At 31.5% G+C, this 25,236-nt stretch overlaps 3 protein-coding genes and 1 pseudogene across 3 annotated transcripts; all 4 read left to right on the forward strand.

Annotated features, from left to right (window-relative positions):
* Window positions 1–4,761: 4,761 nt before the first annotated feature.
* LOC125423912 (haloacid dehalogenase-like hydrolase domain-containing protein At4g39970) lies at window positions 4,762–8,022 on the forward strand. The gene is made up of 11 exons (XM_048479367.2): window positions 4,762–5,207; window positions 5,328–5,421; window positions 5,947–5,991; window positions 6,130–6,180; window positions 6,436–6,510; window positions 6,610–6,643; window positions 7,049–7,104; window positions 7,169–7,228; window positions 7,414–7,473; window positions 7,620–7,666; window positions 7,765–8,022. Exons 1-11 carry the CDS (start codon window positions 4,837–4,839, stop codon window positions 7,811–7,813), a joined length of 942 nt encoding a protein of 313 aa, XP_048335324.2. The 5' UTR covers window positions 4,762–4,836; the 3' UTR covers window positions 7,814–8,022.
* An 828-nt stretch (window positions 8,023–8,850) lies between these two features.
* Window positions 8,851–12,906, forward strand: LOC107425319 (linamarin synthase 2). Its single transcript, XM_048479711.2, has 2 exons — window positions 8,851–9,867; window positions 11,867–12,906. The coding sequence occupies exons 1-2, from the start codon at window positions 9,360–9,362 to the stop codon at window positions 12,796–12,798; spliced, it is 1,440 nt and encodes a 479-aa protein (XP_048335668.2). The 5' UTR covers window positions 8,851–9,359; the 3' UTR covers window positions 12,799–12,906.
* Window positions 12,907–15,857: 2,951 nt separating this feature from the next.
* LOC125423870 (linamarin synthase 2) lies at window positions 15,858–18,651 on the forward strand. The gene is made up of 2 exons (XM_060818664.1): window positions 15,858–16,581; window positions 17,593–18,651. Exons 1-2 carry the CDS (start codon window positions 16,074–16,076, stop codon window positions 18,522–18,524), a joined length of 1,440 nt encoding a protein of 479 aa, XP_060674647.1. The 5' UTR covers window positions 15,858–16,073; the 3' UTR covers window positions 18,525–18,651.
* Window positions 18,652–20,220: 1,569 nt separating this feature from the next.
* LOC132804477 (serine/threonine-protein kinase BSK2-like) lies at window positions 20,221–23,811 on the forward strand (annotated as a pseudogene).
* Window positions 23,812–25,236: the final 1,425 nt, after the last annotated feature.

Here is a 25,236-nt window from a genome sequence, read left to right on the forward strand (position 1 = left end):
TCCTTGATTTCTGATGTGGATACTTTCTTACTCTGTTTTCCTTTTTCGTCCTGTTCCTTTCACTCTTCTGCAACTCTTTCAGTACTCTCCCTCTCTCTCTATCACCCACCTCCCCTTGCACCATTTATTCACTAGCTTCTCTTTTCCCTTCTCTTTATTCAAATCCACCAAAAAAAAAAAAAAAAAACTTTAATCCAAAAAAATCTCTCTACCTTTCTTGGCTTCGTTTTGGGTTTTGCTTCTTGTCGTGGGATTTTTAGAAACCCACTCTGCAGCAAACTTGATTTCTTTCTTTCAATTATATTTACTTTTATTATTATTATTTTCTTTTAAAATGTTTTTTTTTTTTAAATTTATTGTGGTCATGAAATGATAGCATGCATTTTCATGAATGCCATGAATTCAAAAAAACTCATTCTGTTTTTAACCATTATCAGACTCTTTTCCTTTCTTCATCTTGTTCTTCTCTCTCCAGCCTTAACTTCTTCTCGGGTAAGAAAATAGAAAACAAAAAATTCCATCAACTTTTCTTTGGTTTGGTTTTGGTTCCGGTTTTTAATCGAACCGGTTAAAAACGGTTTCTTTGTTTCGGATGCAGGGTTTGTTGTTCGAGGAAAAAACCAGGTTGGGTTCGACACCACCAAGCTGTCACAACAAGTGTAACCAGTGTCATCCGTGCATGGCGGTCCAAGTCCCAACCTTACCAAGCCATGAACCGGTCCGATCCGGTCTAACGAGAACCATTGGTCCAATGCAGGTCTTCTTTCAGCCATCTCCTCAGGGTAACTACAACAAGTACTCTAATTACAAACCATTGGGTTGGAAATGCCACTGTGGTGATCATTTTTTCAACCCCTAAGGTTTCCAATTTCATTATGCAAAATTTACAATTTTTCCATCTATTTATTGCTATTTTCAATTTTTATTTATCATGTATAGGGGATGAAAGTTGATCCATATACAATATTGTACAGAAAATTCCAAACAGAGTGATGTTCTGAATATCTGGTTTTCTAATCAATATCCTACTTTTTATTTTATTTTATTATATAAATATATATATTATAATATGATTATTTTATTTTATTATATAAATATATATATTATAATAATATTATTTTTGGATCATCAATGGAAGCATATGTTGTGTGTGTGTGTACATATATATGTGACACAGGGTGTCCAAAATTTGTTGTTTCTGTTGGCATTTTCCTTATCTTCTTGGGATTTTACATGGCCCCATATGATACATCACTTTCTTCTCGTGTCCCTGAATATCTTTTGCTTACAGAAGCCAATCCCATTAATGGGAATTGACCAAAATGCCTTTGTGGTGGCCAACGAAAATGGTGAATCTCAAACAGTTGAATGGTTCTAGTTATGGTTAAAAGGTTTTGCCTGGTAGTAATCTGTACCTGTAGATATGCAGATCTTAGTGCCAACTTTCTGGTTATAATTATATATTATATATATGACCTTTAAATATGGTAGGACATAAAGCTGAAGAGTGTTTTTTGGACGATTTTCAATTTCATCTGCAAAAGATAAAAGATGATTGAAAGAAGTTGCTTATTTGCTGGCCTTTGGCTTTTAATTCTTGTCAGCTCCATATAAGCCAAAATTAGGAAGAAATGGTGTCGCTTTGGTCGGTGCCTTAATTTATCCAATTCATGATTACTATTTCCTATGATAAATTGTCTTCTTTTTTTTTTTTTTTTTTTTTTTAAATACTGATTTTGATCTTCAATATATATAGATAAGTAATAATGATTCATGTGTATATAATATATACAATTTGCTATACAACGCATGAATGCATTGACATACTTTTTTTGGATAGGAAAATGCATGCGTGCCTTCTGTATTAAAGGTTTTGGTTAAATATATAAAATCGGATGTGGTAAATTAATTACATTAATGAGGGCATGCACGTGTTATATAATAAAATTTTATAGGTATATAATAATAATATCTAGCAATTTTCTCTCCATTTAGCATCACTAATAAATGTATGGGACCAAAATTGATAGAAAATCGCTTATTTTCAAGAAAATAAAATAAAATAAAAACAGTAATTATTATTGCTTAAGATTTTTAATTATTTAAGAAAATGGCTAATTAGTGAGTATAAATGTTTTTATTATATTGATATATAATACTGTATAGGCTGTAGCTACAAAAAAAAGCCCTAAAATGATTGTTTAATTGGGGGCCCTTTTTTTTTTTCATCTCTGGTCTGGTTGTGGGATTACAAAAGCTGTATATCTCTAGTCTGGACTCCTACTGAGTTGTAAAAACAGGCTAGAGGTATGTTGACTTTAGTAGCTTTTGGTCGATGAATCCCACCTTGAGCTCCATTATTTTATAAAAAATAAATAAATAAAAATAAAAATTGAGAGCTGACTTGAATACTTTTGAATTGAAACTTTAATCAATTACCTAAAACTAGTCAAATTATAATTTTTTCACTACATAGCCAGCCTTAAAAATTTTATAAACTATCATCTTCATTCGGGATATTATATTTATACTTTTCAGGTTGAAGAAATACAAATAAATTATGGTTAAATACATTTTAGCCCTCATATAAATTGTATAGATTCTGAATGCGATAAAAAATATATATATATATATATATTTACGTTTTGCATTTTATCCCTCAAACTTTAGAGAATGTCATCTCGTAATTTATTTATTTTTTGTTTACAATTATTCAATTTTTCAGACAAATTTGGCAAAATAGGTATACACACATCAATTAAAAATGAAATAAGATAATATTTGAATAGTGACATTAACTCTATATGATTAATTTCATAAAAATCCATTTGCCCAAAATGCATAATCGAACTCAAATGACAAAAAATAAAAAATAAAAACAATAAAACCATGGAAATATGTAACACTTTTTGTAATTTGTAAGATAAAGTGCAAAACAAGTCATAATTCAGAGGCTAAGTGTATATACATATATACCATTGAGAAAAACTAAAAAGCATCTACATTTTCTGAGTAACAAATTTATGTTTCATAGTATTTTGTGGGTTTATTTTATCTATAAAACAAAGTCAGCCAGACAGTTTCTTTATTTAAAAAACGTAAACTTTTTTTTTAATTTCTTTATTTTAAAAAGGTAAACTTTCTTTTTTCTTTTTTCGCTAAAAATTTAGAAGCTAAACATTATTCTCTAGTTTCAATCGAGTTTAAAATCTCAATATCGATGGAAATATCAAATGTTCAAAATATGAAAATATTTATAACAATATAAAAAATTATCAAATATTAATAAAAACTCAGAAAAATGATAAAAATTGATGAAAATTTTTATCTAAATTTTAGGATTAGCTTATTTAATCAATTTATTATCAAATTAATTATAAAAATTGCTAAAATATTGAATGACTATTATATTACTCTTGATAAATTGATTTATAATAAGTATTAATGATCATAAGTAAACTATTATAAATAAAAGTGTACAAAAATGATATAATTATTTATTAATTAAGATATATAAAATAATTATCACAATTATATTATATTTTATTAATATCTTCTTAAAACCATTAGAACTTCTGAGTAATTAAAAATTATTGATCTTTTCTTCATTCTTATTTTCAATTGTGAAATATGATCAGTAATTATTAAAAAATATATATTTTTAACAATTTTACATATAATGATTAATATTCTAACCATATAGATCTCGTATTAAATATTTTTTATTAATTTTAATCATTATATGATATTATTAAAAATAATATTAACACTTTATTAACACTTTCTTCATAATATTGTATTTTCATATTATTGTTTTTTATTTTTGTCTACTCAACTGTTAACTTGTTATTATGAGATTTTAATGAATTTTTTTCATACAAAATGTACAATAAAGCATATATATACTTTATCAATGAATTAAACTTAAAAAATTATTCAATTTTACTTATATTACTAAATGTTTAAAAAGAAATAACAAGCTTTAAAAAAGCTTATCAATAAAGTTAATTTGCAAAAATATTTTACTAAACATCAATAATATTTATAAATTTTTTTGATAAAAAATTTTAAAAATTAAGAAAATTAAATTTATAGATATTTTCAAAAATTTTTATGAAAATTTTAAAAATTTTTATAAAAATTATATATTTATTTTATTAAATTGTTAAGAGTTTGATGTGAATATTTTGATAAATTTTTTTAAAAAAAAAATTATAAGAAAAATCAAAAATTTCAATAGGTATTAGTAAAATTATGCCTATTTTCATTTTCATATAAGGTTTAAATTTTCTTCCTATATGTTAAAATTAAAATCATAAATTTTGTGGAAAGTTTTAATTTTTTAAACCATGTTTGAACTTTGTTCTCACTAAACTTTACATGAAAGACTTCCCGAAAATACCAATAACCAATGCAATTTTCTAACTATTTTATATGACCTTCTATAGCCCATTAATTAATTATTGATGCAAATATGAAAAAAAAAAAAAAAACACAAAAACCTCTAAAATCAACCAGCTTCAAATTTAATTTGCAATTTAAAAAACTATACGGAATTTGCTTTTTTCAAAAAAAAAAAAACAGCTTGATAATTTACAAAGTTGAAGTAAAAACTGAAAAAATAAAATAAAATCATTTATATATATAATATATATATTTTAAAAACCATTTTCTTTTTTTGTTTTTGAAAGGAAAATCAATTTTAAAGTTTAAAAAACAAAAAACAAAAGAAAAAAAAAATAATAATAATGAAAATTGGAGGTTGAGAAAGGTCGTGAAATCCGTAGGAAAGCCAAAAGCACTGAAGGCAGAGAGCAGAGAGAGCAAAGCAAAGCCATGGCGTTGGCGATGACGCTCTCTTCCTCTCCTACTACCTCCACTTCTGCAACTGCCCTAATTTCTCATCCTCTCTTTCCTCGCACTGCTTTTCTTCGTTTCCCGACCACAACAAGAAAGCCTTTCTTGAACTCGTGGAGACAATTCTCGGTTTCCGCTTCGGTTTCTTCTTCCCCTGCTCTCCAAGCTCTCATTTTCGATTGCGATGGCGTAATCCTTGAATCCGAGCACTTGCACCGCCAAGCTTACAACGACGCTTTTGCTCACTTCAATGTCCGCTGCTCTTCTTCTCCCCAGCCTCTCAATTGGGGCACCGAATTCTACGACGTGCTCCAGAACCTTGTCGGTGGTGGCAAACCCAAAATGCGATGGTATTTTCTTTAAGCTTCTTTCAATTTATCTCTGTCTCTTTTTTTGTTTTTTGGAATATAGTTTTGGAATTTTTTTTTTTTTTTTTTTGGGTGATTGTTTGGGTTATGGAAATGGATAAGGTACTTTAAGGAGCATGGATGGCCATCCTCGACTGTATTCGAGTCGCCTCCGGAGAACGATGAGGACCGTGCGAAGTTGATCGATATTCTGCAGGTTTTTATATTTTCTTCTTTCCTATTGTTTGGTTGCTGAGAAAATGTAAGCAAGAAAAATGATTGAAGCTGTGAATCTCAAAGTTTTATTCTTTTATTTAGCTGTCTCCATTTTTTCTTTATTTTAGGTGAAGTCTCCTAAATCCACTTCGTTATATGGGAGTTGAGAAAAAACAAATAAGTTGGGTTTTCAAACTTTGCAAAACTATTTTTCTTAATTAGCTAATTCACATGTTATAAACATAACCAAACTATTTGCAACTGCATTGAGATTGCAATGTTTAACTTATCATGTATAATTGTTGGAAAATATTACATTTAATTATTGAAATATCATATAGTCTTTCTTTCTTTGGCAAATTGGAACTGTAAAAAGGTGTGGTGTATTCTGCATTTGGGCTCCACTAATCGGGATGACCTTTTGGTTGATAAATTTATATAGGTCATGTTGTTAGATTTTGACCTAAAAACAATTGGCTTCCACACTTTGAATTTGCGTTCTGTTGATCCTTCTACTCTCTTGTAGGATTGGAAGACTGAAAGGTACAAAGAAATTATCAAATCTGGGACCGTAAGAGTTCATTTATACTTTCTGTTTCAAATTTCTTGTTTGAAAATATATATATATATATATACATATACATATACATATATGTATATATATATATATATGATTAGTAGCAATATATATTAATATTGTTCTGTGCAGGTGGAGCCTAGACCTGGAGTTTTACGATTAATGGACGAGGCCAAGGCTGCTGTAAGATAACATCTATCATTCATAGTGCAGCATCACTGCCGTGCACATTGAATTTATTATTCCATATGCATCACTTTATCGTTATTTGGTTCGACGAGTATGTTTTGCATTTTACAAGTCAATTTTGTTAGTCTTTCCTCTACCTGATCTATTCTCTTTTCTTTGTTTTATCTTATATCATTTGTAGGGTCAATTTCGTTGCGTAAGGGTGCTTTAATGTTTATGATAGTGATCCTCTGTCTCTCTATGTTGTAGGGGACAAAGCTCGCAGTTTGTTCTGCAGCTACAAAGAGTTCAGTTATATTGTGTCTTGAAAACCTTATAGGAATTGTAAGCTCTTCCTCTTAGATTGTTTTAACTATTAAATCAATTTTTGCTTCTTTTATCTGCACTACGTCTGTTTTCAATTATCGTTTGTTCCCTGTTTAGGAGCGATTTCAAAGTCTTGATTGCTTCCTTGCTGGTATGTTAACCATCTTTTTTAAATGGGTATTCTTATGCCATGTAAGACGTTTGTAATCATATACTATATCCTTATCTATATGCTCAAAAACTTAATGACATACATTTCAGAAACAGTATCTTGATAACTCTCTTTTTGATGATTATCTTTGGTTCATGGTTGCCTAAAAAGAACAGTTTACATCCCATTATCTTGTGGGCAAGATGCACTGCATGTTGTTTGGTCCTATATCATCTGCATTTCATGTGGTTACCGATGCCTAGTTGAAATGCTTGGTCATTCTGATTGGCCAGGCTTTCTATCTATATATGTATATATGCATTTATTTATTTATTTATTGAAGTGTTGAACAAAGTTTGATATTTAACTACAATGATTATGGCATTTCATTTCATTCATTTGCAGGTGATGATGTGAAGTTGAAAAAGCCTGATCCATCTATTTATCTGACAGCTGCAAAGGTATCAATCTATCATCAAATTTGAAAGTTACGAGGACCCCTGTTTTACTTTTATGCCTTTGCAGAATCTAGGTGTATCACAGAGAGATTGTTTGGTCGTGGAGGACAGCGTTATTGGGCTGCAGGTAGATCTTGCAATTCCGTACTAAATGCTTAAAATTGATTAGATCAGCAAAGTATTAAGAGGAGACGTTCCTAATGCAATAAATTGTTGAATCTATTAAGTTTCCTCTCTTAATTGGCAATTTCTCGTTCAAACAAATGCATTTATTGTGGTTATAATCTAAAGTGAACTTCATTTTCTCCTTAGGCGGCAACAAGTGCTGGTATGTCATGTGTGATTACCTACACATCTTCAACAGCAGAACAGGTAAGGCTCATTTAGTTTATAGCTATTACAGAATACAGACACAGAAGATTAGAAGATGATATATAACATTTGGCAAGTAGCAACTAATACCAGAAAACTGCGATATGAGATAGTTGATTTTTGTGTTGAACTTTTTGTCAATGTAGGATTTTAAAGAAGCAATAGCAATCTATCCTGACTTGAGCAATGTGAGGTATGGTAGCCATAAACTTGTTGATGATCAGTATCATAGTGTTTTTTGTTAATCAATTGACATCCTTAAATTAAGTATGATTCATGCCATCTATGCAGACTGGAAGACTTGGAACTGTTACTTCAAAAAGTTGTCACTGCCAAATAGTAAATTTATTTTGTTCTTTGGAATTTGAAGAACTTGTGTAGCTTACATAAAAATTTCGGCTGAAATTGGAGGTGCTAAATTATCTTTTTGGCATTGTCATTATTTAAATTTGTCGCTATAAATGATTTTGTAATCTATTCATTGATAATTCATGTACAGGTAAAAATAAGAACGAAAAATTTACTAGTTGCATGAAGGCATTTGGATTATGGTTATTTGATTTGCTATAGTTCTTAGTAGAAGTTATATAAGCGAACTTACTTTATAAGGAGTTAAAAAGGCGGAACAAGAAATATCGACCAGACAAGCGAACTGCTTTTTGGCTATGATCAATATCTTCCAATAGATTGTCTAACTGAAAAAATTAGCTACAAGAACACCTTAGCAATAGTCACTGTATATGTGTAGTTGACAATTAGACCTTTAGGTCAATGACCTGAATGGGGTTTTAGCAAATTTGGTTTATTGCTTTCTGATCAATAAGAAAAGAAATATCTAAAATTGGAGCATTATGCGTATATTTTGCCCAAAATAAACAGTACGAAAATTGAATTCAAAGTAAATAAAAATATAAAATATATACTACTAAAAAAATAGTAATAATACTATAGCCCTACGACACGTCTTTTCCCACCAGACTGTAAGTGCGGACCTGGTAAACATGTCAGCCACGTACTGGTTTTGTTTGGTTTGATAATAATGTATACTATTAATATGATGGACCCTTAACGGTGACCGTACGAAGGAATAGACGTTGGATCAGTTTACCTTGTGCAGAAGTTATTAATATATTATCATGCTTAATTCTAGGTTTGAAACTAGAATTTCATTTTTGTATAACACATGCATGAATAATGCAAAAATAACGTAAACTCACAAACCATTTATAACCAGACATTTAACAGTTATCTTATAAAATTTAAATATTTTATTTAGATATAAATACAATCTACAAGTTATTTATATATAAATATTAAGTTATTGGATTTGCATTTCACACAATAATTAAAAAGAATACAGAATGACACGACATATGTACCACATTTAATACTTATCCCAAATTGCCCCGTGACTTTTTGACTTTTCATGCATTGGAAAAGTATAGTAAACAATTTGCCTCCTCATTTTGAATACCTTACAAACTTGTCTATTAATCAATTTAAGATCTTGATCCATGACTGATGACTTTTCCTTTCCGTATGGTTCTTGTCTGCCAGTCACCTCATTAATTAATTCTCCAATCCAACATAATTGGAAAAACAGCTTAATTTGCCTTTTTAGGTAAATATGCAATAAAAAAACGAAAGAAAAAACTGATCTTATCTCGTAACAAAGATTAATTAAACAAATTAATTAAGCTCATCAAATTGTGGAGATCATAGCTAGTCTCATCCAATCATTGCATTATATTCGCTCATCATTTGAAAATAACTTTCCTCACCCATCTTGGCTCTCTATATATGTGTAGGTTTCTCCTTCACAATTCTTGCAAATCTACTAACCCCATCTTCAGCTTGATTTCTCTTTTTTGTGTTGGTGAAGCAAAATGGGTCTGGTTGGAGGACAGAAAAAACCTCATGCAGTATGTGTCCCTGTACCAGCACAGGGCCATGTTAGCCCTCTGATGCGCTTCGCCAAGCTTCTTCATTCAAGAGGCTTCCACATAACCTTTGTCAACACCGAGTTCAACCACAGACGCTTGATCAGATCCAACGGTCCTGATTTTGTCAAGGGCCTACCGGACTTCGTCTTCGACACCATACCGGACGGTCTACCACCGTCTGATCGCGACGCGACGCAAGATGTCCCGGCTCTATGTGATTCAACTAGAAAGAACTGTCTAGCTCCGTTCAAAGACCTACTTCGGAGGCTGAATAAGTCCTCAGTGCCTCCGGTTAGTTGCATAGTTTCCGACGGAATGATGAGCTTCGCTATCAAAGCCGGTGAAGAACTTGGGATCCCAGAGGTACAGTTTTGGACTGCCTCGGCTTGTGGATTCATGGGGTACTTGCACTTCGATGAACTCGTCAAGAGAGGGATTGTTCCTTTCAAAGGTGATTAATATATATAGCTAGCTACCAATTTTAATTATTTAATTTCTTCGACCTGATGCTCTATATTAATTTTCATGAAAAACATATATATATATATATATATATATATATATATATATATGCAGTCTGCGATCTTTATACAACCGTCTTCATTGTAGAATTTACATATATAAAAGTATATCAACCGAGGTATAACGTTAGTAATTAATTCATTTGAACACTAAAATCTATGACAAATTGATTTATTTTGTGATTAAATTAGAAACTTTTGTTACAAATTCCAAGATTTTTGTTGTATGAATTGATAATGAAATACATGTGTCGGCATGGTTTCGTCAGTGTTTCCCTTGTATTTATTAGAACATGTTTTCACAGTACGTCACCCTTATCTTCAGACATCTTGGGATGCCCAGAAAATGAACGACGCGATATTTTCCATCTTTATGACTTTTTCCCTCTCCAAAAGATGATATATTATTTTACTTGCTAATCCTTAATTCTTTTTTTTTTTTCTTTTCAAAACTAAAAATTTAAAATAACCTAAAAATAGTTCACAATAAATCAATTTTACATATATATATATATATATATATCATGTTTGATGCACATTATTAGTGTCGTTATTCATCTAATTGATTGATAATTCTAGAGAACAAAATTTATGTATATTTCAACCTTCTTTTGTGTTTTTCTTTCGGCATATAATATTTTTAAGACATATGTATATCTTTCTTTTTTCAAGAGATTTCCGCAAGATTTGGTGGAACCGGGAGGCAGTAATGTTACCACTATAAATGCCAAATAGTAAAATTGTTTACCAAATTCATTTACTAAATAATAATATTTTAAAATGATATGTTAATAATATTAATAGTTAAAAAATTAATATAAACTAAGTATAATCATGGTTACAATCAGGGTTGAATTTACTAAATAATAATATTTCAAAATGATATAATAGTTAAATTGTTTATTCATTTATTAAATAATAATATTTCTAAATGATATGTTAATATTAATAGTTAAAAAATTAATATAAACTAAGTATAATCAGGGTTAAAATCAGGGTTGAATTTACTAAATAATAATATTTCAAAATGATATGTTAATATTAATAGTTAAAAAATTAATATAAACTAAGTATAATAAGGATTGAGATTCAAACTTTGAACATTTGCTAAGCTCAAAAAATAAACAAATAAGACCCAATTTTTTTAAAAAGTAACTAACTTAGAACTAAAATAGTCATATTAGAGAATGTTCATTAGTTTTGTTTATCTAATAAAAATTTTACCATATCAGATAGACAAATAAATTTAAAAAAAAAAAATCTTCTTTAACAATGTTATGTCAAAGATCTGTTAAGATGATAATTAAAAAAAAAAAAAAAAAAAAAGGAGATGAGATTCTTGATATATTTTATCAAATTTGGAATAGTCTTTATCAATATTCAGAACGGTGGAGCTTTGGATCAATATGCTCAACAGTTCGAAGGAAGGAAGGATGATTAGACTGCGCATTAATAAACCTTGTAAGGTTTATGGTGGTGTGCTGCACTCGTGATTCATCTGAATATCAGTGGTCAAAGAATTTATTATAGAAAGTCTATGAGTCATAAATTTAACATATTCACTCGTCTTTCATCGTCAACTTATAATTTTTTTTTCTCTCTGTCTCATCTTCTCTCTTAATATGTTAACAATTTTAAATAGAATCCATTGAGCAACTTTTTCTCTCTCCTCTGTCCTCTCATCATCTTTTTTAATATCTCAATATATTTCATTTTGAATTTTAAATAGAATTTATTGAAAATATATATATATATATATTAGTTATTGATAAATACTGTACCATACTTCTAAGTTTTAACACTTTGCCACATAAATTCCAATGTCCAATGGATTTGTTGGAACAAGTTGTATCCAAATTTTGATTTAATTTTAGAACAGAAAATTTACAAGTTCATAACCCGTTTTAATTTCCAATGAAATATTTTCAGACGGAAGCTTCATGCACGACGGAACACTGAACACACCGATCGATTGGATCCCTGGCATGAAAGACATCCGACTCAAAGACCTCCCGAGCTTCGTCCGAACCCAAGACGCTAACGACACGTTGTTCGATTTCACGGGTTCCGAAACCCAAAACTGCCTCAATTCCTCTGCCATCGTCTTCAACACCTTCGACGAATTCGAGCACCAAGTTCTCGAAGCGATCTCGGCCAAATTCCCCAACATCTACACCATCGGACCACTAACTCTTCTGGACCGCCATGTCCCCGATGCCCATTTCAAGTCTCTGGGTTCGAGCCTCTGGAAAGAGGACTCAAACTGCCTGCAATGGCTGAACCAGAGGGAACCCAATTCGGTGGTGTACGTCAACTACGGAAGCGTCACCGTCATGTCCGACGAGCACTTCAAGGAGTTTGCATGGGGTTTAGCAAACAGCAAGCAGTATTTCCTGTGGATCGTACGTCCCGATGTTGTAATGGGTGAATCGGCGGATCTTCCAGATGGGTTTCTCGAGGAGATTAAAGATCGTGGATTGCTAGCAAGTTGGTGTCCTCAAGAGAAGGTTTTGACTCATCCTTCTGTCGCTGTTTTTCTCAGCCATTGTGGATGGAATTCTTGCATGGAAGCTGTTTGTGCTGGTGTCCCACTGATTTGTTGGCCTTTCTTTGCTGAACAGCAGACAAATTGTAGATATGCTTGTAATAATTGGGGGATTGGAATGGAGATTAACCATGATGTTAAAAGAGTTGAAGTTGAAGAGCTTGTAAGGGAGATGATGGAAGGTGAAAAGGGGAAGAAATTGAAGGAAAAAGCATTGGAATGGAAGAAGAAAGCTGAAGAAGCTACTGACATTGGAGGTGGGTCTTATCGTAATTTTGATAGGTTTATTAAGGAGGCCCTTCATTATGATGGGTGATTAATTATGTAATTAATAATTAAAGTTTTATTTAGTTCATGTTTAATAAACATCCTCCCCATTTTTATGGAAATGAAGAATATTAAATTAGATAAATAATATAATGATATATATTTTGAAAAAAAAGGAACTATTAAAATATTTCACTTGTCGAAAATAAGAGTTACCATCGGTGATAATTTGAATAGTTTTAGAAAAATAATTGATATTTATGATTAATGTATTTTAAAGCTCTTGATAATATTTAATATAAATATTTTCTAAACAAATACTATCTGCGAAATTCAAATTATTTTCAAAAGTTGTCACTGCCAAATGGTAAATTTATTTCATTCTTTGGAATTTGAAGAACTTGTATGGGTTCCATAAAAATTTCGGCTGAAATTGGTGGCGTTGCATTATCTCTTTGGCAATGTCATTATTTAAATTTGTCTCTATAAATGATTTTGTAATGAAATCTATTCATTGACAATTCATTTACAGGTAAAAAATAAGAATGAAAAATTTACTTGTTGCGTGAAGGAATTTAGATTATGGTTATGGTTTGATTTGCTAGTAGTTCTTTGTAGAAGTAATATAAGCAAACTTGCTTTGTAAGGAGTTAAAAGGCGAAACAAGAAATGGCAACCAGGACAGCGAACTGGTTTTTGGCTATGATCGTTATCTTCCAATAGATTGTCTAACTGAAAAAAATTAACTACAATGAAATAACACCTTAGCAATAGTTACTATATATGTGTAGTTGACAATTAGAACCTTTAGGTCAATGAGCTAGATGGGGCTTTACTGCTTTAGCAAATTTGGTTTATTACTTTCTGATCAACAAGAAAATAAGTATCTAAAATTGGAGCATTATGCATATAATTTGATTCACAATATGTTACTTTTTTTCTCGATGCTAGATTTGCTCGCACTGGGATTTTTCAATCTTTAGTTTTGGAGTGTGTTAACGACCATATTTGACGACGTGGTAAAGAGTAAAACAAGCAGTACGAAAATTGAATGGTAAATAAAAATATATATATATATATATATACTACTTAAAAAATAATAATAATAATAATACTAACATGCATTTTGAAAGAGTATTATCATGTTTAATTTTAGATCGGAAACTTGAATAATTATTTATTTATTTGTTTTTATTTTTTATGTAACAAGTACATGGATAAGATGGAACCACAAGATATTTATAATCAAACACTAAATAATTATCTTATAAAATACAAATATTTTATTTGGATTTAACATTAATCTATAAGTTGTTGCCTATTTTATTAAGTTACTCTATTTGCATTGAATACGGTAGTTAAAAATGGCAAAAAAAAGATATGACATTTGATTGTACGTGACACTTTTGGCCAGGTCACATTGACTTTTCATGCACTGAAAAAAGCATATATGTTGCAACCAATTAACCTCCTCGTTTTGAATATGAAATCATAGTTATACTTAGATTGGCAAAATATCACATGATAGTGATATCATTTTGAATTCATTAATGTTATTTAAAAAGATTTAATAAGTTAGCAGAATTTAATGGGTAAAATATGATAACACATAATAAATATGTTAGATTCATTTTAAAAAGATATTTTTGTAATTATGTAATTTTTATAGTATTAAAAATATTTAATTTAATATTTAAATATTTATTCTTTTTTAATTTAATTTTTTAAAAATCTAAAAACAAGTAAGTTTATTTTTAAGATTTAAAAAAAAATGTAAGTTTATTTTTAAGTTTTTAAAAAAATTATTTTATTATTTGAAACTTGAATTAAATTTAAAATTTAAAATTTATATATTCTTAATCTATTAATAAGTACATAATTTAATAAATAAATTCATATCTATTTATTTCCATATAAAAATTTAACACATCCTATTCACTTAGACTACAGTACAACATGACATGCTGTCACATCTGATTATGCTAAATATCTAAACTTGTCTATTACCAAAAGGGCCAAAAAAATAAAAAATCTAAACTTATCAATTTAAGGTCTAGATCCGTGATCGATGACTTTTCCTTTCCATATGGTTCTTGTCTGCTAGCTGCTTCAATTATTAATTCGCCAATCCAACATAATTAGGAAAAACAGCTTAATTTGTTAAATCAGACCCTCATAATCAATCACAACTTCCTAATTTTTCTTTCTTTTTATTTATTAATTTATCTAAATCATTTATTTAACTAATAACTTGCTAATTTTTCTTTCTTTTTATTTGTTAATTTATCTGAATCAAGTATTTAACTATATGTGTATATATACATATATTTATATATATTCCACAGCCCTCCTACTGTCTACTGATCCCCCATTCTTAATTATTATACATTAATTTCTGCTACAAAATTTAGTTTAACTGATACTTTACTCTCTGGATGGTCTACATGCGGAAATTAATCAAATAAAATATCAACAGACTTGTACATTGGCTTTAAAATATCTTATGTAACACCTGGCTTCGCAACAGAATGAGAAATAATAATTAATTTAAGCTAATTAATAAAATATAATATAATTAAGCTAATACATGTATTAAATTGCGTGTGTTTGTCTTTGTCTCTGTTTTTCTTTCCTCTTTTTCTCACTTTTCTTTGACTCTATGCATGGAGCTCCCAGATACATGAATGTAAAAGTTTAAGAGGAGGAATAAGTAAAACATAGAGAGTCGATCAAGGAATATACTTTTAAGAGGCGTGCGATCTGGAGGTTGAAGATTCAAAGCGATATGTCACTATGTTAAATTTCCACATGAGACATGATTTTTGAAATTATGTTTTTGGCTTTAAAGGTTAAAAAATAGTTAATTTCTAAAAATGTTTGTATAGTTTTTGGAAGAGCTTAAATTCAAGAAACTAATCTGAAAAAACAGCAGTCAATAAAAAAGTATTATATGTAGTCTTTGAATAGATTAACTCAATAAATGTTGAAAGAGAAATGGTTTATTGGTGACACGTACACCCAAATCAATTATTGCTTGTTAAATCATACATTGACTTAAGGAAAAAGTGCAGTGAAAAAAGAAGAAGAAAAAACTGATCTTATCTCATAAATAAAGATTAATTAAATAAATTAATTAAGCTCGTGAAATTGTGGAGATCATCACTTAGCTGGTCTCATCCAATCATTGCATTATAATCCCTCAATCATTTGAAATAATTTTCCTCATCCATCTTGGCTCTATATATGTGTAAGTTTCCCTCCAAAGTTGTTGCCAAATTTACCAATTCCGTGTTCAGCTTGATTTCTCTTTTTGGGTGAAGCAAAATGGGTTCAGTTGGAAGCCGAAAAAAACCTCACGCAGTATGTGTCCCATTCCCATCACAAGGCCATGTTGGCCCCATGATGCACTTAGCTAAGCTTCTTCATTCAAGAGGCTTCCACATAACCTTTGTCAACACCGAGTTCAACCACAGACGCTTGATCAGATCCAACGGTCCTGATTTCGTCAAGGGCCTACCGGACTTCGTCTTCGACACCATACCGGAGGGTCTACCACCTTCCGATCGCGACGCCACCCAATATCCCCCGGCTCTATGTGATTCAACCAGAAAGAACTGTCTAGCTCCGTTCAAAGACCTACTTCGGAGGCTGAATAAGTCCTCAGTGCCTCCTGTCAGTTGCATAGTTTCCGACGGAGTGATGAGCTTCGCGATCAAAGCCGGTCAAGAACTCGGAATCCCAGAGGCTCAGTTTTGGACTGCCTCGGCTTGTGGATTCATGGGATACTTGCACTTCGACGAACTCGTCAAGAGAGGGATTGTTCCTTTCAAAGGTGATTAACATAGCTACCTACCAACTTTTAATTATTTAATTTCTTCGACCTTATGCTTTATAGTAATTTTCATGAACCACATATATTTTTGGTGAATTCATAAACAATATATATATATATATATATATATTAAGTTCTACCAAACATATTACAATGTGAGCTATAACAAGTTGATCTAATTTTGTGATTAAATTAGAAAATTTTGTTACAAATTCCAAGATTTTGTTTTATGAATTGATAATAGAAATACATGAGTCGGCATATTTCGTCATTGTTTCCTTGTATTTATTCGAACATGTTTTCACCGAACGTCATCCTAATCTTGAAATATCTTGGGATGCCAGAAATGAACGACACGACATGATCCATCTTTTATGACTTTTCGCCTCTCTAAATGATGATACATTATTTTACCTGCTAATCCTTGATTCTTTTTTTTTTTAATTTTTAAAACTAAAAATTTAAACTAACCTGAAAGATAGTTATATCTAAGTTTGATGCACGTTATTAGTATCGTTGTTCATCTATTGATTCATAATTTTAGAGAACAAAATTTATGTAAATTTCAACCTTCTTTTTTTTTTTTTTTTTTGGGTATATAATAATTTTTAAGAAGTATGTAAATCTTTCTTTTTTCAAGAGATTTCCCCCAGATTTGGTAGAACGGGAGGTAGTGGTGTTACCTCTATAAATGCTAAATTGTTAGATTGTTTATCAAATAATAATGTTTCAAAATAATATGTTAATATTAATGGTTGAAAGATTAATATAAACCAAGTATCGTCACGGTGGAGATTCAAACTCTGGACATCTGCTGGAGCTCAGAAAATAAACAAATGAGAACCAACATTTAGAAAAATTAACAAATTTAGAGCTAAGATAGTCACACTATAATTTACACACACACAAAAAAAAGAAAAAAAATGTTGTATCGAAATTTTGATTTAATTTTAGATCAAAAAGTTTACAAGTTCATAAGCCCTCTTAATTTCCAATGAAAACATTTTTCAGACGGAAGCTTCATGCACGATGGAACACTGAACACACCGATCGATTGGATCCCCGGGATGAAAGACATCCGATTCAAAGACCTCCCGAGCTTCGTTCGAACCCAAGACGCTAACGAGACGATGTTCGATTTCATGGGTTCCGAAGCCCAAAACTGCCTCAATTCCCCTGCAATTGTCTTCAACACCTTCGACGAATTCGAGCACCAAGTCCTCGAAGCGATCTCCGCTAAATTCCCTAACATCTACACCATCGGACCACTTCCTCTCCTGGGCCGCCATCTCCCCGATACCCCTTACAAGTCTCTGGGTTCAAGCCTCTGGAAAGAGGACTCAAACTGCCTCCAGTGGCTGAACCAGAGGGAACCCAACTCGGTGGTGTACGTCAACTACGGAAGCGTCACCGTCATGTCCGATGAGCACTTCAAGGAGTTCGCATGGGGTTTAGCGAACAGCAAGCAGTATTTCCTTTGGATCGTACGACCCGATGTGGTAATGGGTGAATCGGCGGATCTTCCAGATGGGTTTCTCGAGGAGATCAAAGATCGTGGATTGCTGGCGAGTTGGTGTCCTCAAGAGATGGTTTTGGCTCATCCTTCTGTCGCTGTTTTTCTCAGCCATTGTGGATGGAATTCTTGCATGGAAGCTGTTTGTGCTGGTGTCCCACTGATTTGCTGGCCTTTCTTTGCTGAACAGCAGACAAATTGTGGATATGCTTGTAATAATTGGGGGATTGGAATGGAGATTAACCATGATGTTAAAAGAGTTGAAGTTGAAGAGCTTGTGAGGGAGATGATGGAAGGTGAAAAGGGGAAGAAATTGAAGGAAAAAGCATTGGAATGGAAGAAGAAAGCTGAAGAAGCTACTGATATTGGAGGTGGGTCTTATCGTAATTTTGATAGGTTTATTAAGGAGGCCCTTCATTATGATGGGTGATTAATTATGTAATTAATAATTAAAGTTTTATTTAGTTCATGTTTAATAAAACATCCTCCCCATTTTTATGGAAATGAAAAAAATATTATATTTGATAAATAATATAATGATACATGTTTTGAATAAATTTGAACTATTAAATTATTTTACTCGTATAAAATAAAAGTTATCATTATTAATATTTGAATAGTTTTAGAAAATTTGTTGATATTTGATAGCTTGTATATTTATGATTTATTTTTTAAAGCTCTGGGTAATATTAAACATAAATATTTTCTAAACAAATACTAAATACTTGTACTTACACATATTGATAAATTTAAAATATATATACATATGGAAAATATTTTTTAAGGAAAAAAAAAAAAGGAGCCACAAAAAAATTTAAAATCTTTTCTAGGCGGACTAAATTAAAATCTTTCTACAGTGTTTTTTAAAAAATAAATAAATAAAAATATGAAGTTTTTTGAATTATTGAACATTGATAAATCATAAACATATGGTAGGTTACATTCTTTGAATTTAAATTGCTAGCTATCATAAAAAAAAATAAAAATTAAATTGCTAGCATTTATATATTAGTTATAACAATATTTGATATGGAAAAGGAGAAAGATATTATTGATTTGATTCATTATAAAAAGAAATATAATTCTTAAAATAAGATAGAAAGAAGCCGAGGTTATTTAAAATTGTTAGAAGTTTAGAAAATTTTTCTTTTTTAAGCAAAGTGATTGGATTTAATTTGACCATTAGATATATATTACATGATGTAACATAAAATGTTTAAATCAACTTAAAATCTTTCATTTCTCATAAATTGAGTGGATCCTTGTTCTATAAGACAACCATTTGACACATGCAAAACTTTTCCTTTTCGACTATATATATATATATATATATACAGAGAGGCTAGTATGAGGACCGACTGCATGGGTTATGTGCGGACAAAAAACGTGAGAGAATAAAGACCATTGGATTTTCATACTTGGCGTCAACGGTCCATATGGAATTGCAACTCTCACGTGAGAATTTTGGCAAAATCTCCCCTTCCCGCTCACAGCAGCTCGCATTCCCCCTCGCATCAGCTGGAACCACCTTTGCCAAAATTCCTCTTCTCCTCTGCTTCCACCCCCTTCCCGCTCGCATCTCACCGTTCGGAACCAGCCCAACCAGCCACCGACCTAATTATTTCAAAAATCTCAAACCCAGCCCAACCAGCCATCCTTCGGAACCAGAAAGAGTCGCAGCCGTTAGTGCCTTGCCGTTGGAGTGTGGGTTCTTTGCCATTACTTCCTTCCTCTCCTTCATTTTGATTTTTCTATACCTCTGTTTGTGTTTTTATATTTTATATATATATATATATATATATTTTTTTTTTTATTTTTTTATTTTTTCATTCTGGTTCAGTTCTGTTCTTTTAAAAAAAAAATAATAATAATGTTTCTCTTTTTGTTTCATTGCTTTTAAAGTGTTTTTATTTTTTATTTTTTTTGGGTGATCACTTAATGTATATCGTTATTCTTATTTACTTAGGCTTCTAGAAATCATAATGTAATAAACTCTTTTGAATTATTTTGTTTATTCTATGGATCTCATTGTTTACTGGGAGCAAATATTCAAGAAATTGCTTTCTTTTTTAACATTGTGGCTCCAATATCTAGAGTTGAGAAGCTTGTTAGATTTCTGTGGATGATGTGCTGAGGGAGACGAGCGGTTGTTAGTAGCGGAGTATATGCCTAATGATACTCTCTCCAAGCATCTCTTTCACTGTATGTTTCTTTGTTCTTTATGGATATAACCACTGTTGATTTTTGTGGACCCTCTAATTTCATACAATTTTAATGAATTATTTTATTTATGTATTTATTTTTATTTATTCTGGCGGTTAAACCATAAGTTGGTCTTAATCAAGGATAGTTAGTGACAAGGAATCTACTAATAGAGAGATTCAAAATTAAAAATTCATATATAATAAAAGACGCAAAGAGAAATTAATCTTAAACTACAAGTTACTCAATAGTGAAACCAGTAGTACTGGATTTTACTCATTCAAGTTTCTATGATATTGTTCCTTTAAGATGTTTTGTCCTTTAAATATATTAGCTCTATGGACTGTGTTTTTTTTTTTTGTTTTTCAATGTATTATTTCCTATCCTTTTTACAATATTTTTAGCAATTGATGTTTTATTGCAAGTGTGACTGTTCTTATTTTATTAAATTGTTGCTGGCCATGTATTCCTGGTTTCCCTTTTACCGTGCTTTTTCTCAATATAAGTTTTTTGTTTTAGGGGAGAAACAGCCACTGCCATGGGAGATGCATGTGAGAGTTGCATACTACATTGCACAAGCACTTGATCATTGTAACACGGAAAACCGAAAAATATATCATGACTTGAATGCATACAGAGTCCTCTTTGACGAGGTAGTGTATACACATTTAAACACAATCTGCATCTTTACAAGACAATCAACTTGTGTGCACTTCATTTTTACATTTAATTTAACAAGAAAGTGCAGATGGGGCAAGCTATAGTGGAGAAATTTAAATTGTCCATATTCTAAATGCACTTTCTATATGCAAAGCTAGGGAGGTTTTTAAAAATGATTGGTGGAAATAAAGGCTAGAAATTGTTATGGTAGAGAGATGTTTGTTCTTGTTTACTGAAAATTTGTATAGCGTTTAAGATGTTGAATTGATATCCTTTTGCTTCTTTTTATTTTTCTTTATAAACTTTTCTCATCCTGTTCATTATTTGCCTCATAAATTGTGGCGTTATCTATGAACCAACTGGACTTTTGTTCAACTTAATTTTTTTTTTTTTTTTTTTTATAAATGATAGGATGGTGACCCACGGTTATCTAGTTTTGGCCTTATGAAGAATAGTCGAGATTGAAAAAGCTATAGCACTAACCTGGCTTATACTCCACCTGAGTTTCTGAGGACAGGTATGCCAGTTTTTCTTATATTGTTAATGCCTTCTCTTTGATTTTTATTTGATAAAGGGATTAAAATGTAAACGGATATTCATTTCTAATATTGGATATAGACATTAATTAGAGTAAAAGTGAACTATTGGGAGAAATGGAGAAGAATGAAGAATTGTTATTGATACAGTGAAAAGTGAAGAGAGTTGTCAAGACAAATACAAAAAAGAAATAGTCAAGATCCTCCTGTAATCTAACTTGAAAAATTTAGAAACCGGTCAATGAATATAATACAAAACTATAAAAACTGGATTTGGATCAAGATGCAAATTGCAATGAATATAGTACAAAACTATAAAAACTGGATTTGGATCGAGATGCAAATTGCAATAGACCTTTATCACTTGTTTGAGCCCCTGTGGTTGTAAGATTGGTCCTTACCTCTGGATAAATGGTATGCCAGTTTATGAAACTAATGGCTGACCCAAAATGTTGAGGGTTGACTGCCAAAGTAAACCCCAGTCGTGAAGCAGCTATCATCCTTAGAATTGAGATAAAGAGAAATCTCTTGGTCTAAGCTATGTTGACTTTGCATCAGTCTTTACAGTGCCTTAATGGTTGCTTCTAATTGCAATGTGGACAGTGATATATATTCCATTATTATAGTTATCTAAATAGAAGCAATTGCTCCTTCTATGTAAACTTAAATTGCAGAATCAGTGACCAAACTGAAGTTTATATTCATTTAATTCAGTTTGCTGATAATTTATAGTGAGCTGTATTAATTTAAAATGTTTGAGGAGCATCATGTACTAAATCCATTCTTATTGTCGGGATGATTCCACCAACTGAGAAATGTCTTATTGAGAGTTGAGCTTACATAATTCAAATCTAAGTTTGTCTTCCATACAAATTTGTCACAATGAAGTGGGAAAAATAATGCATTCACTGGATTAAACCTTTTTGACAACTTTCGTAGAAGGGCCAAGGAAGATATTGATTATGAGTTATGACTAGATGTACTTTTATTGGTTCGTAATTTGTTGTATGGTGAAAATGATATATTGGTTTTGTACTTTGTAATATGGGATATTTTATTGTCAACATTGACCATCTTTTAAATAGTTGGTAGAGCTTGCATTTGCTACACTTGTAACAATTAAGAAAACCTCTGCATTTTTCTTTTTTTATTTTATTGATTTATTGCTTCTTGTTCTTGGTTGTGGCTATTAGATTTCAACACTTCAGGGGCTAAATTTATGCAGGTAGGGTCATCCCGGAGAGTGTAATATACAGTTATGGAACTGTTCTGCTAGACCTTCTGAGCGGAAAGCATATCCCTCCAAGCCATGTAGGATACATTCTTTATTTCATCATTGATCACTCACTGCTATCTTAACCTTCTTTGAGTTTCACTTGTTAGTTGAGTACCTGTCTTTTCTAGGTAAAATAATACCATGCTTGCTAGTCTTGTGATGATATTTAATTTCAAAAAGAAAGAAAAAAGGTCCTGTGACAGCATTTGCATATTAAAAGTTATCTGCTTTATAAATTAATCAAACCCAGTCAAAACATTTTTTATTTGATTTTCTTTGCTATCAATAATATATGGCTGGATGATAGTCTTTTGTGATTGCCTTATCAGTTTCAATGCTCCCAACCTCTCCCGTTTGGATGTGGGGGAGTTACTGCATATCCTCCAAGCATTGACACAACATCTGCCATGTTTGGTCTATCTGCTGCGACTTCTTGCACACACAAGAGAGCAACTTGGGCATGCAGTATAAATTCATCTGTCGAATTACATGTTTTTGCTTTTGCCTTATATTTAGTGGTTGTTGCTGCTGCCGAGCTTGCTGTGTTGCTGCTGGTGCTGTTGCTGATGCTTCTGTATTGCTGCTGGTGCTGTTGCTGGTGCTGCTGAGCTTGCTGTGTTGCTGCTGGTGCTCCTGTATTGCTGCTGGTGCTTCCGAGCTTGTTGTTGCTGCTGCCGAGCTTGCTGTGTTGCTGCTGGTGCTGTTGCTGATGCTTCTGTATTGCTGCTGGTGCTGCTGAGCTTGCTGTGTTGCTGCTGGTGCTCCTGTATTGCTGCTGATGCTTCCGAGCTTGTTGTTGCTGCTGCCGAGCTTGCTGTGTTGCTGCTGGTGCTGTTGCTCCTGTATTGCTGTTGGTGCTGTTGCTGGTGCTGCCAAGCTTGTTGTTGCTGCTGCCGAGCTTGCTGTGTTGCTGTTAGTGCTGTTGCCGAGCTACTGTGTTGCTGCCGAGCTTGTTTTTTCTGTCGCCGAGCTTGCTGTGTTGCTGCTAGTGCTGTTGTCGAGCTACTGTTCACGTGCACTGTTTACCTGTGTTTAAATATCTTTTTTTTTTATTATTTTTTTTCCTAAAATATCTGCATATAAACATCAATCTCCAGCTTGTATTGCTGCCGAGCTACGTTGCTTCCGAACTATTGTTTACGTGTACTGTTTATGTGCACTGTTCATCTGTATTAAACATTTTTTTTTTAGATTTTTTAAAATTTTTTTTGGCTAAAATACCTGTGTATAAACATCAATCTCCAGCTTGAGTTGCTGCCGAGCTACTGTTTATGTGTACTGTTTACGTGACTGGTCACCTATGTTTAAACATCTTTTTTTTTTTTATGTGCACTGTTCATCTGTATTAAAGATCTTTTTTTTTTTAGATTTTTTTAAATTTTTTTTTTGGCTAAAATACGTGTGTATAGACATCAATCTTCAGCTTGAGTTGCTGCCGAGCTATGTTGCTGCCGAGATACTGTTTACGTGACTGTTTATGTGCACTGTTCACGTGTACTGTTCATCTGTGTTTAAACATTTTTTTTTTTTTTTTAGATTTTTTTTTCTTAATTTTTTTTTGGGACTAAAATACCTGTATATAAACATCAATCTCCAGCTTGTGTTGCTGCCAAGCTATGTTGCTGCCAAGATACTGTTTACGTGACTGTTCACGTGCACTGTTCATATGTGTTTAAACATCTTTTTTTTTTTTTTTTAGATTTTTTTAAAATTTTTTTTGGGGCTAAAATACCTGTGTATAAACATCAATCTCCAGCTTGTGTTTCTGCCGAGCTATGTTGCTGCCGAGATACTGTTTACGTAACTATTTATGTGCACTGTTTATGTGTACTGTTCATCTGTATTTAAACATCCTTTTTTTTTTAGATTTTTTTTATTTTTTATTTTTTTGCTAAAATACTTGTGTATAAACATCAATCTCCAGCTTCTCTTTCCTGCTAACTGAAGTAAACCACATTGGTAAATAAACGGCAAACTAGACTAAAAGCAAACTAGCATACATTTCGTCAAATAATCAAACAAGACTTCATGTTTCCAATACATGGCAATTTAAGAAGTCTATAATCATAACTCAACTCTCTTTTAGTAACTAAGCTGATAGTTATTGCAATATGACAAAAAAAGAAAAAAAATGTAAGAAAAAGAAGAATGTTTAAATGCAGGTAAACAGTTTACATGAACAGTAATCACGAAGCTTGTTTTCTTAAGTTTCTTGCTTTCTTAAGTTTTCTGTACTAGTTTGTACTATGGCTTTTTTATCCTAGTTAATAAATATACCAACCAATGACAGAATCCCATGAAAATAATCTAGTTTTCTACAAAACCAACGCACAAAATATCAGCTTTTTGTTCTATGCAGAATTTACCACAGCATTGAGCATTCTATTCCTTAAAGCACTTTCCTTTTTCGTTTCGATTATTAATGTCCCATAGGATATTTCTGTGTGCTTCATCTAGCTTAGGACTTT

This window comes from Ziziphus jujuba, chromosome 7, assembly GCF_031755915.1.
Source record: "Ziziphus jujuba cultivar Dongzao chromosome 7, ASM3175591v1".
In the NCBI taxonomy this organism is placed as follows: Eukaryota; Viridiplantae; Streptophyta; class Magnoliopsida; order Rosales; family Rhamnaceae; genus Ziziphus; species Ziziphus jujuba.

Bases quoted from the DNA above. Each gene is read 5' to 3' on its own strand.
- LOC125423912 (XM_048479367.2), top strand. From the start codon at position 4,837: ATGGCGTTGGCGATGACGCTCTCTTCCTCTCCTACTACCTCCACTTCT. The intron at 7,229-7,413 runs GTAGATCTTGCA...TTTTCTCCTTAG, and splicing joins ACAGCGTTATTGGGCTGCAG to GCGGCAACAAGTGCTGGTAT. The intron at 7,474-7,619 runs GTAAGGCTCATT...TTGTCAATGTAG, and splicing joins CATCTTCAACAGCAGAACAG to GATTTTAAAGAAGCAATAGC.
- LOC107425319 (XM_048479711.2), top strand. From the start codon at position 9,360: ATGGGTCTGGTTGGAGGACAGAAAAAACCTCATGCAGTATGTGTCCCT. The intron at 9,868-11,866 runs GTGATTAATATA...AAATATTTTCAG, and splicing joins AGGGATTGTTCCTTTCAAAG to ACGGAAGCTTCATGCACGAC.
- LOC125423870 (XM_060818664.1), top strand. From the start codon at position 16,074: ATGGGTTCAGTTGGAAGCCGAAAAAAACCTCACGCAGTATGTGTCCCA. The intron at 16,582-17,592 runs GTGATTAACATA...AACATTTTTCAG, and splicing joins AGGGATTGTTCCTTTCAAAG to ACGGAAGCTTCATGCACGAT.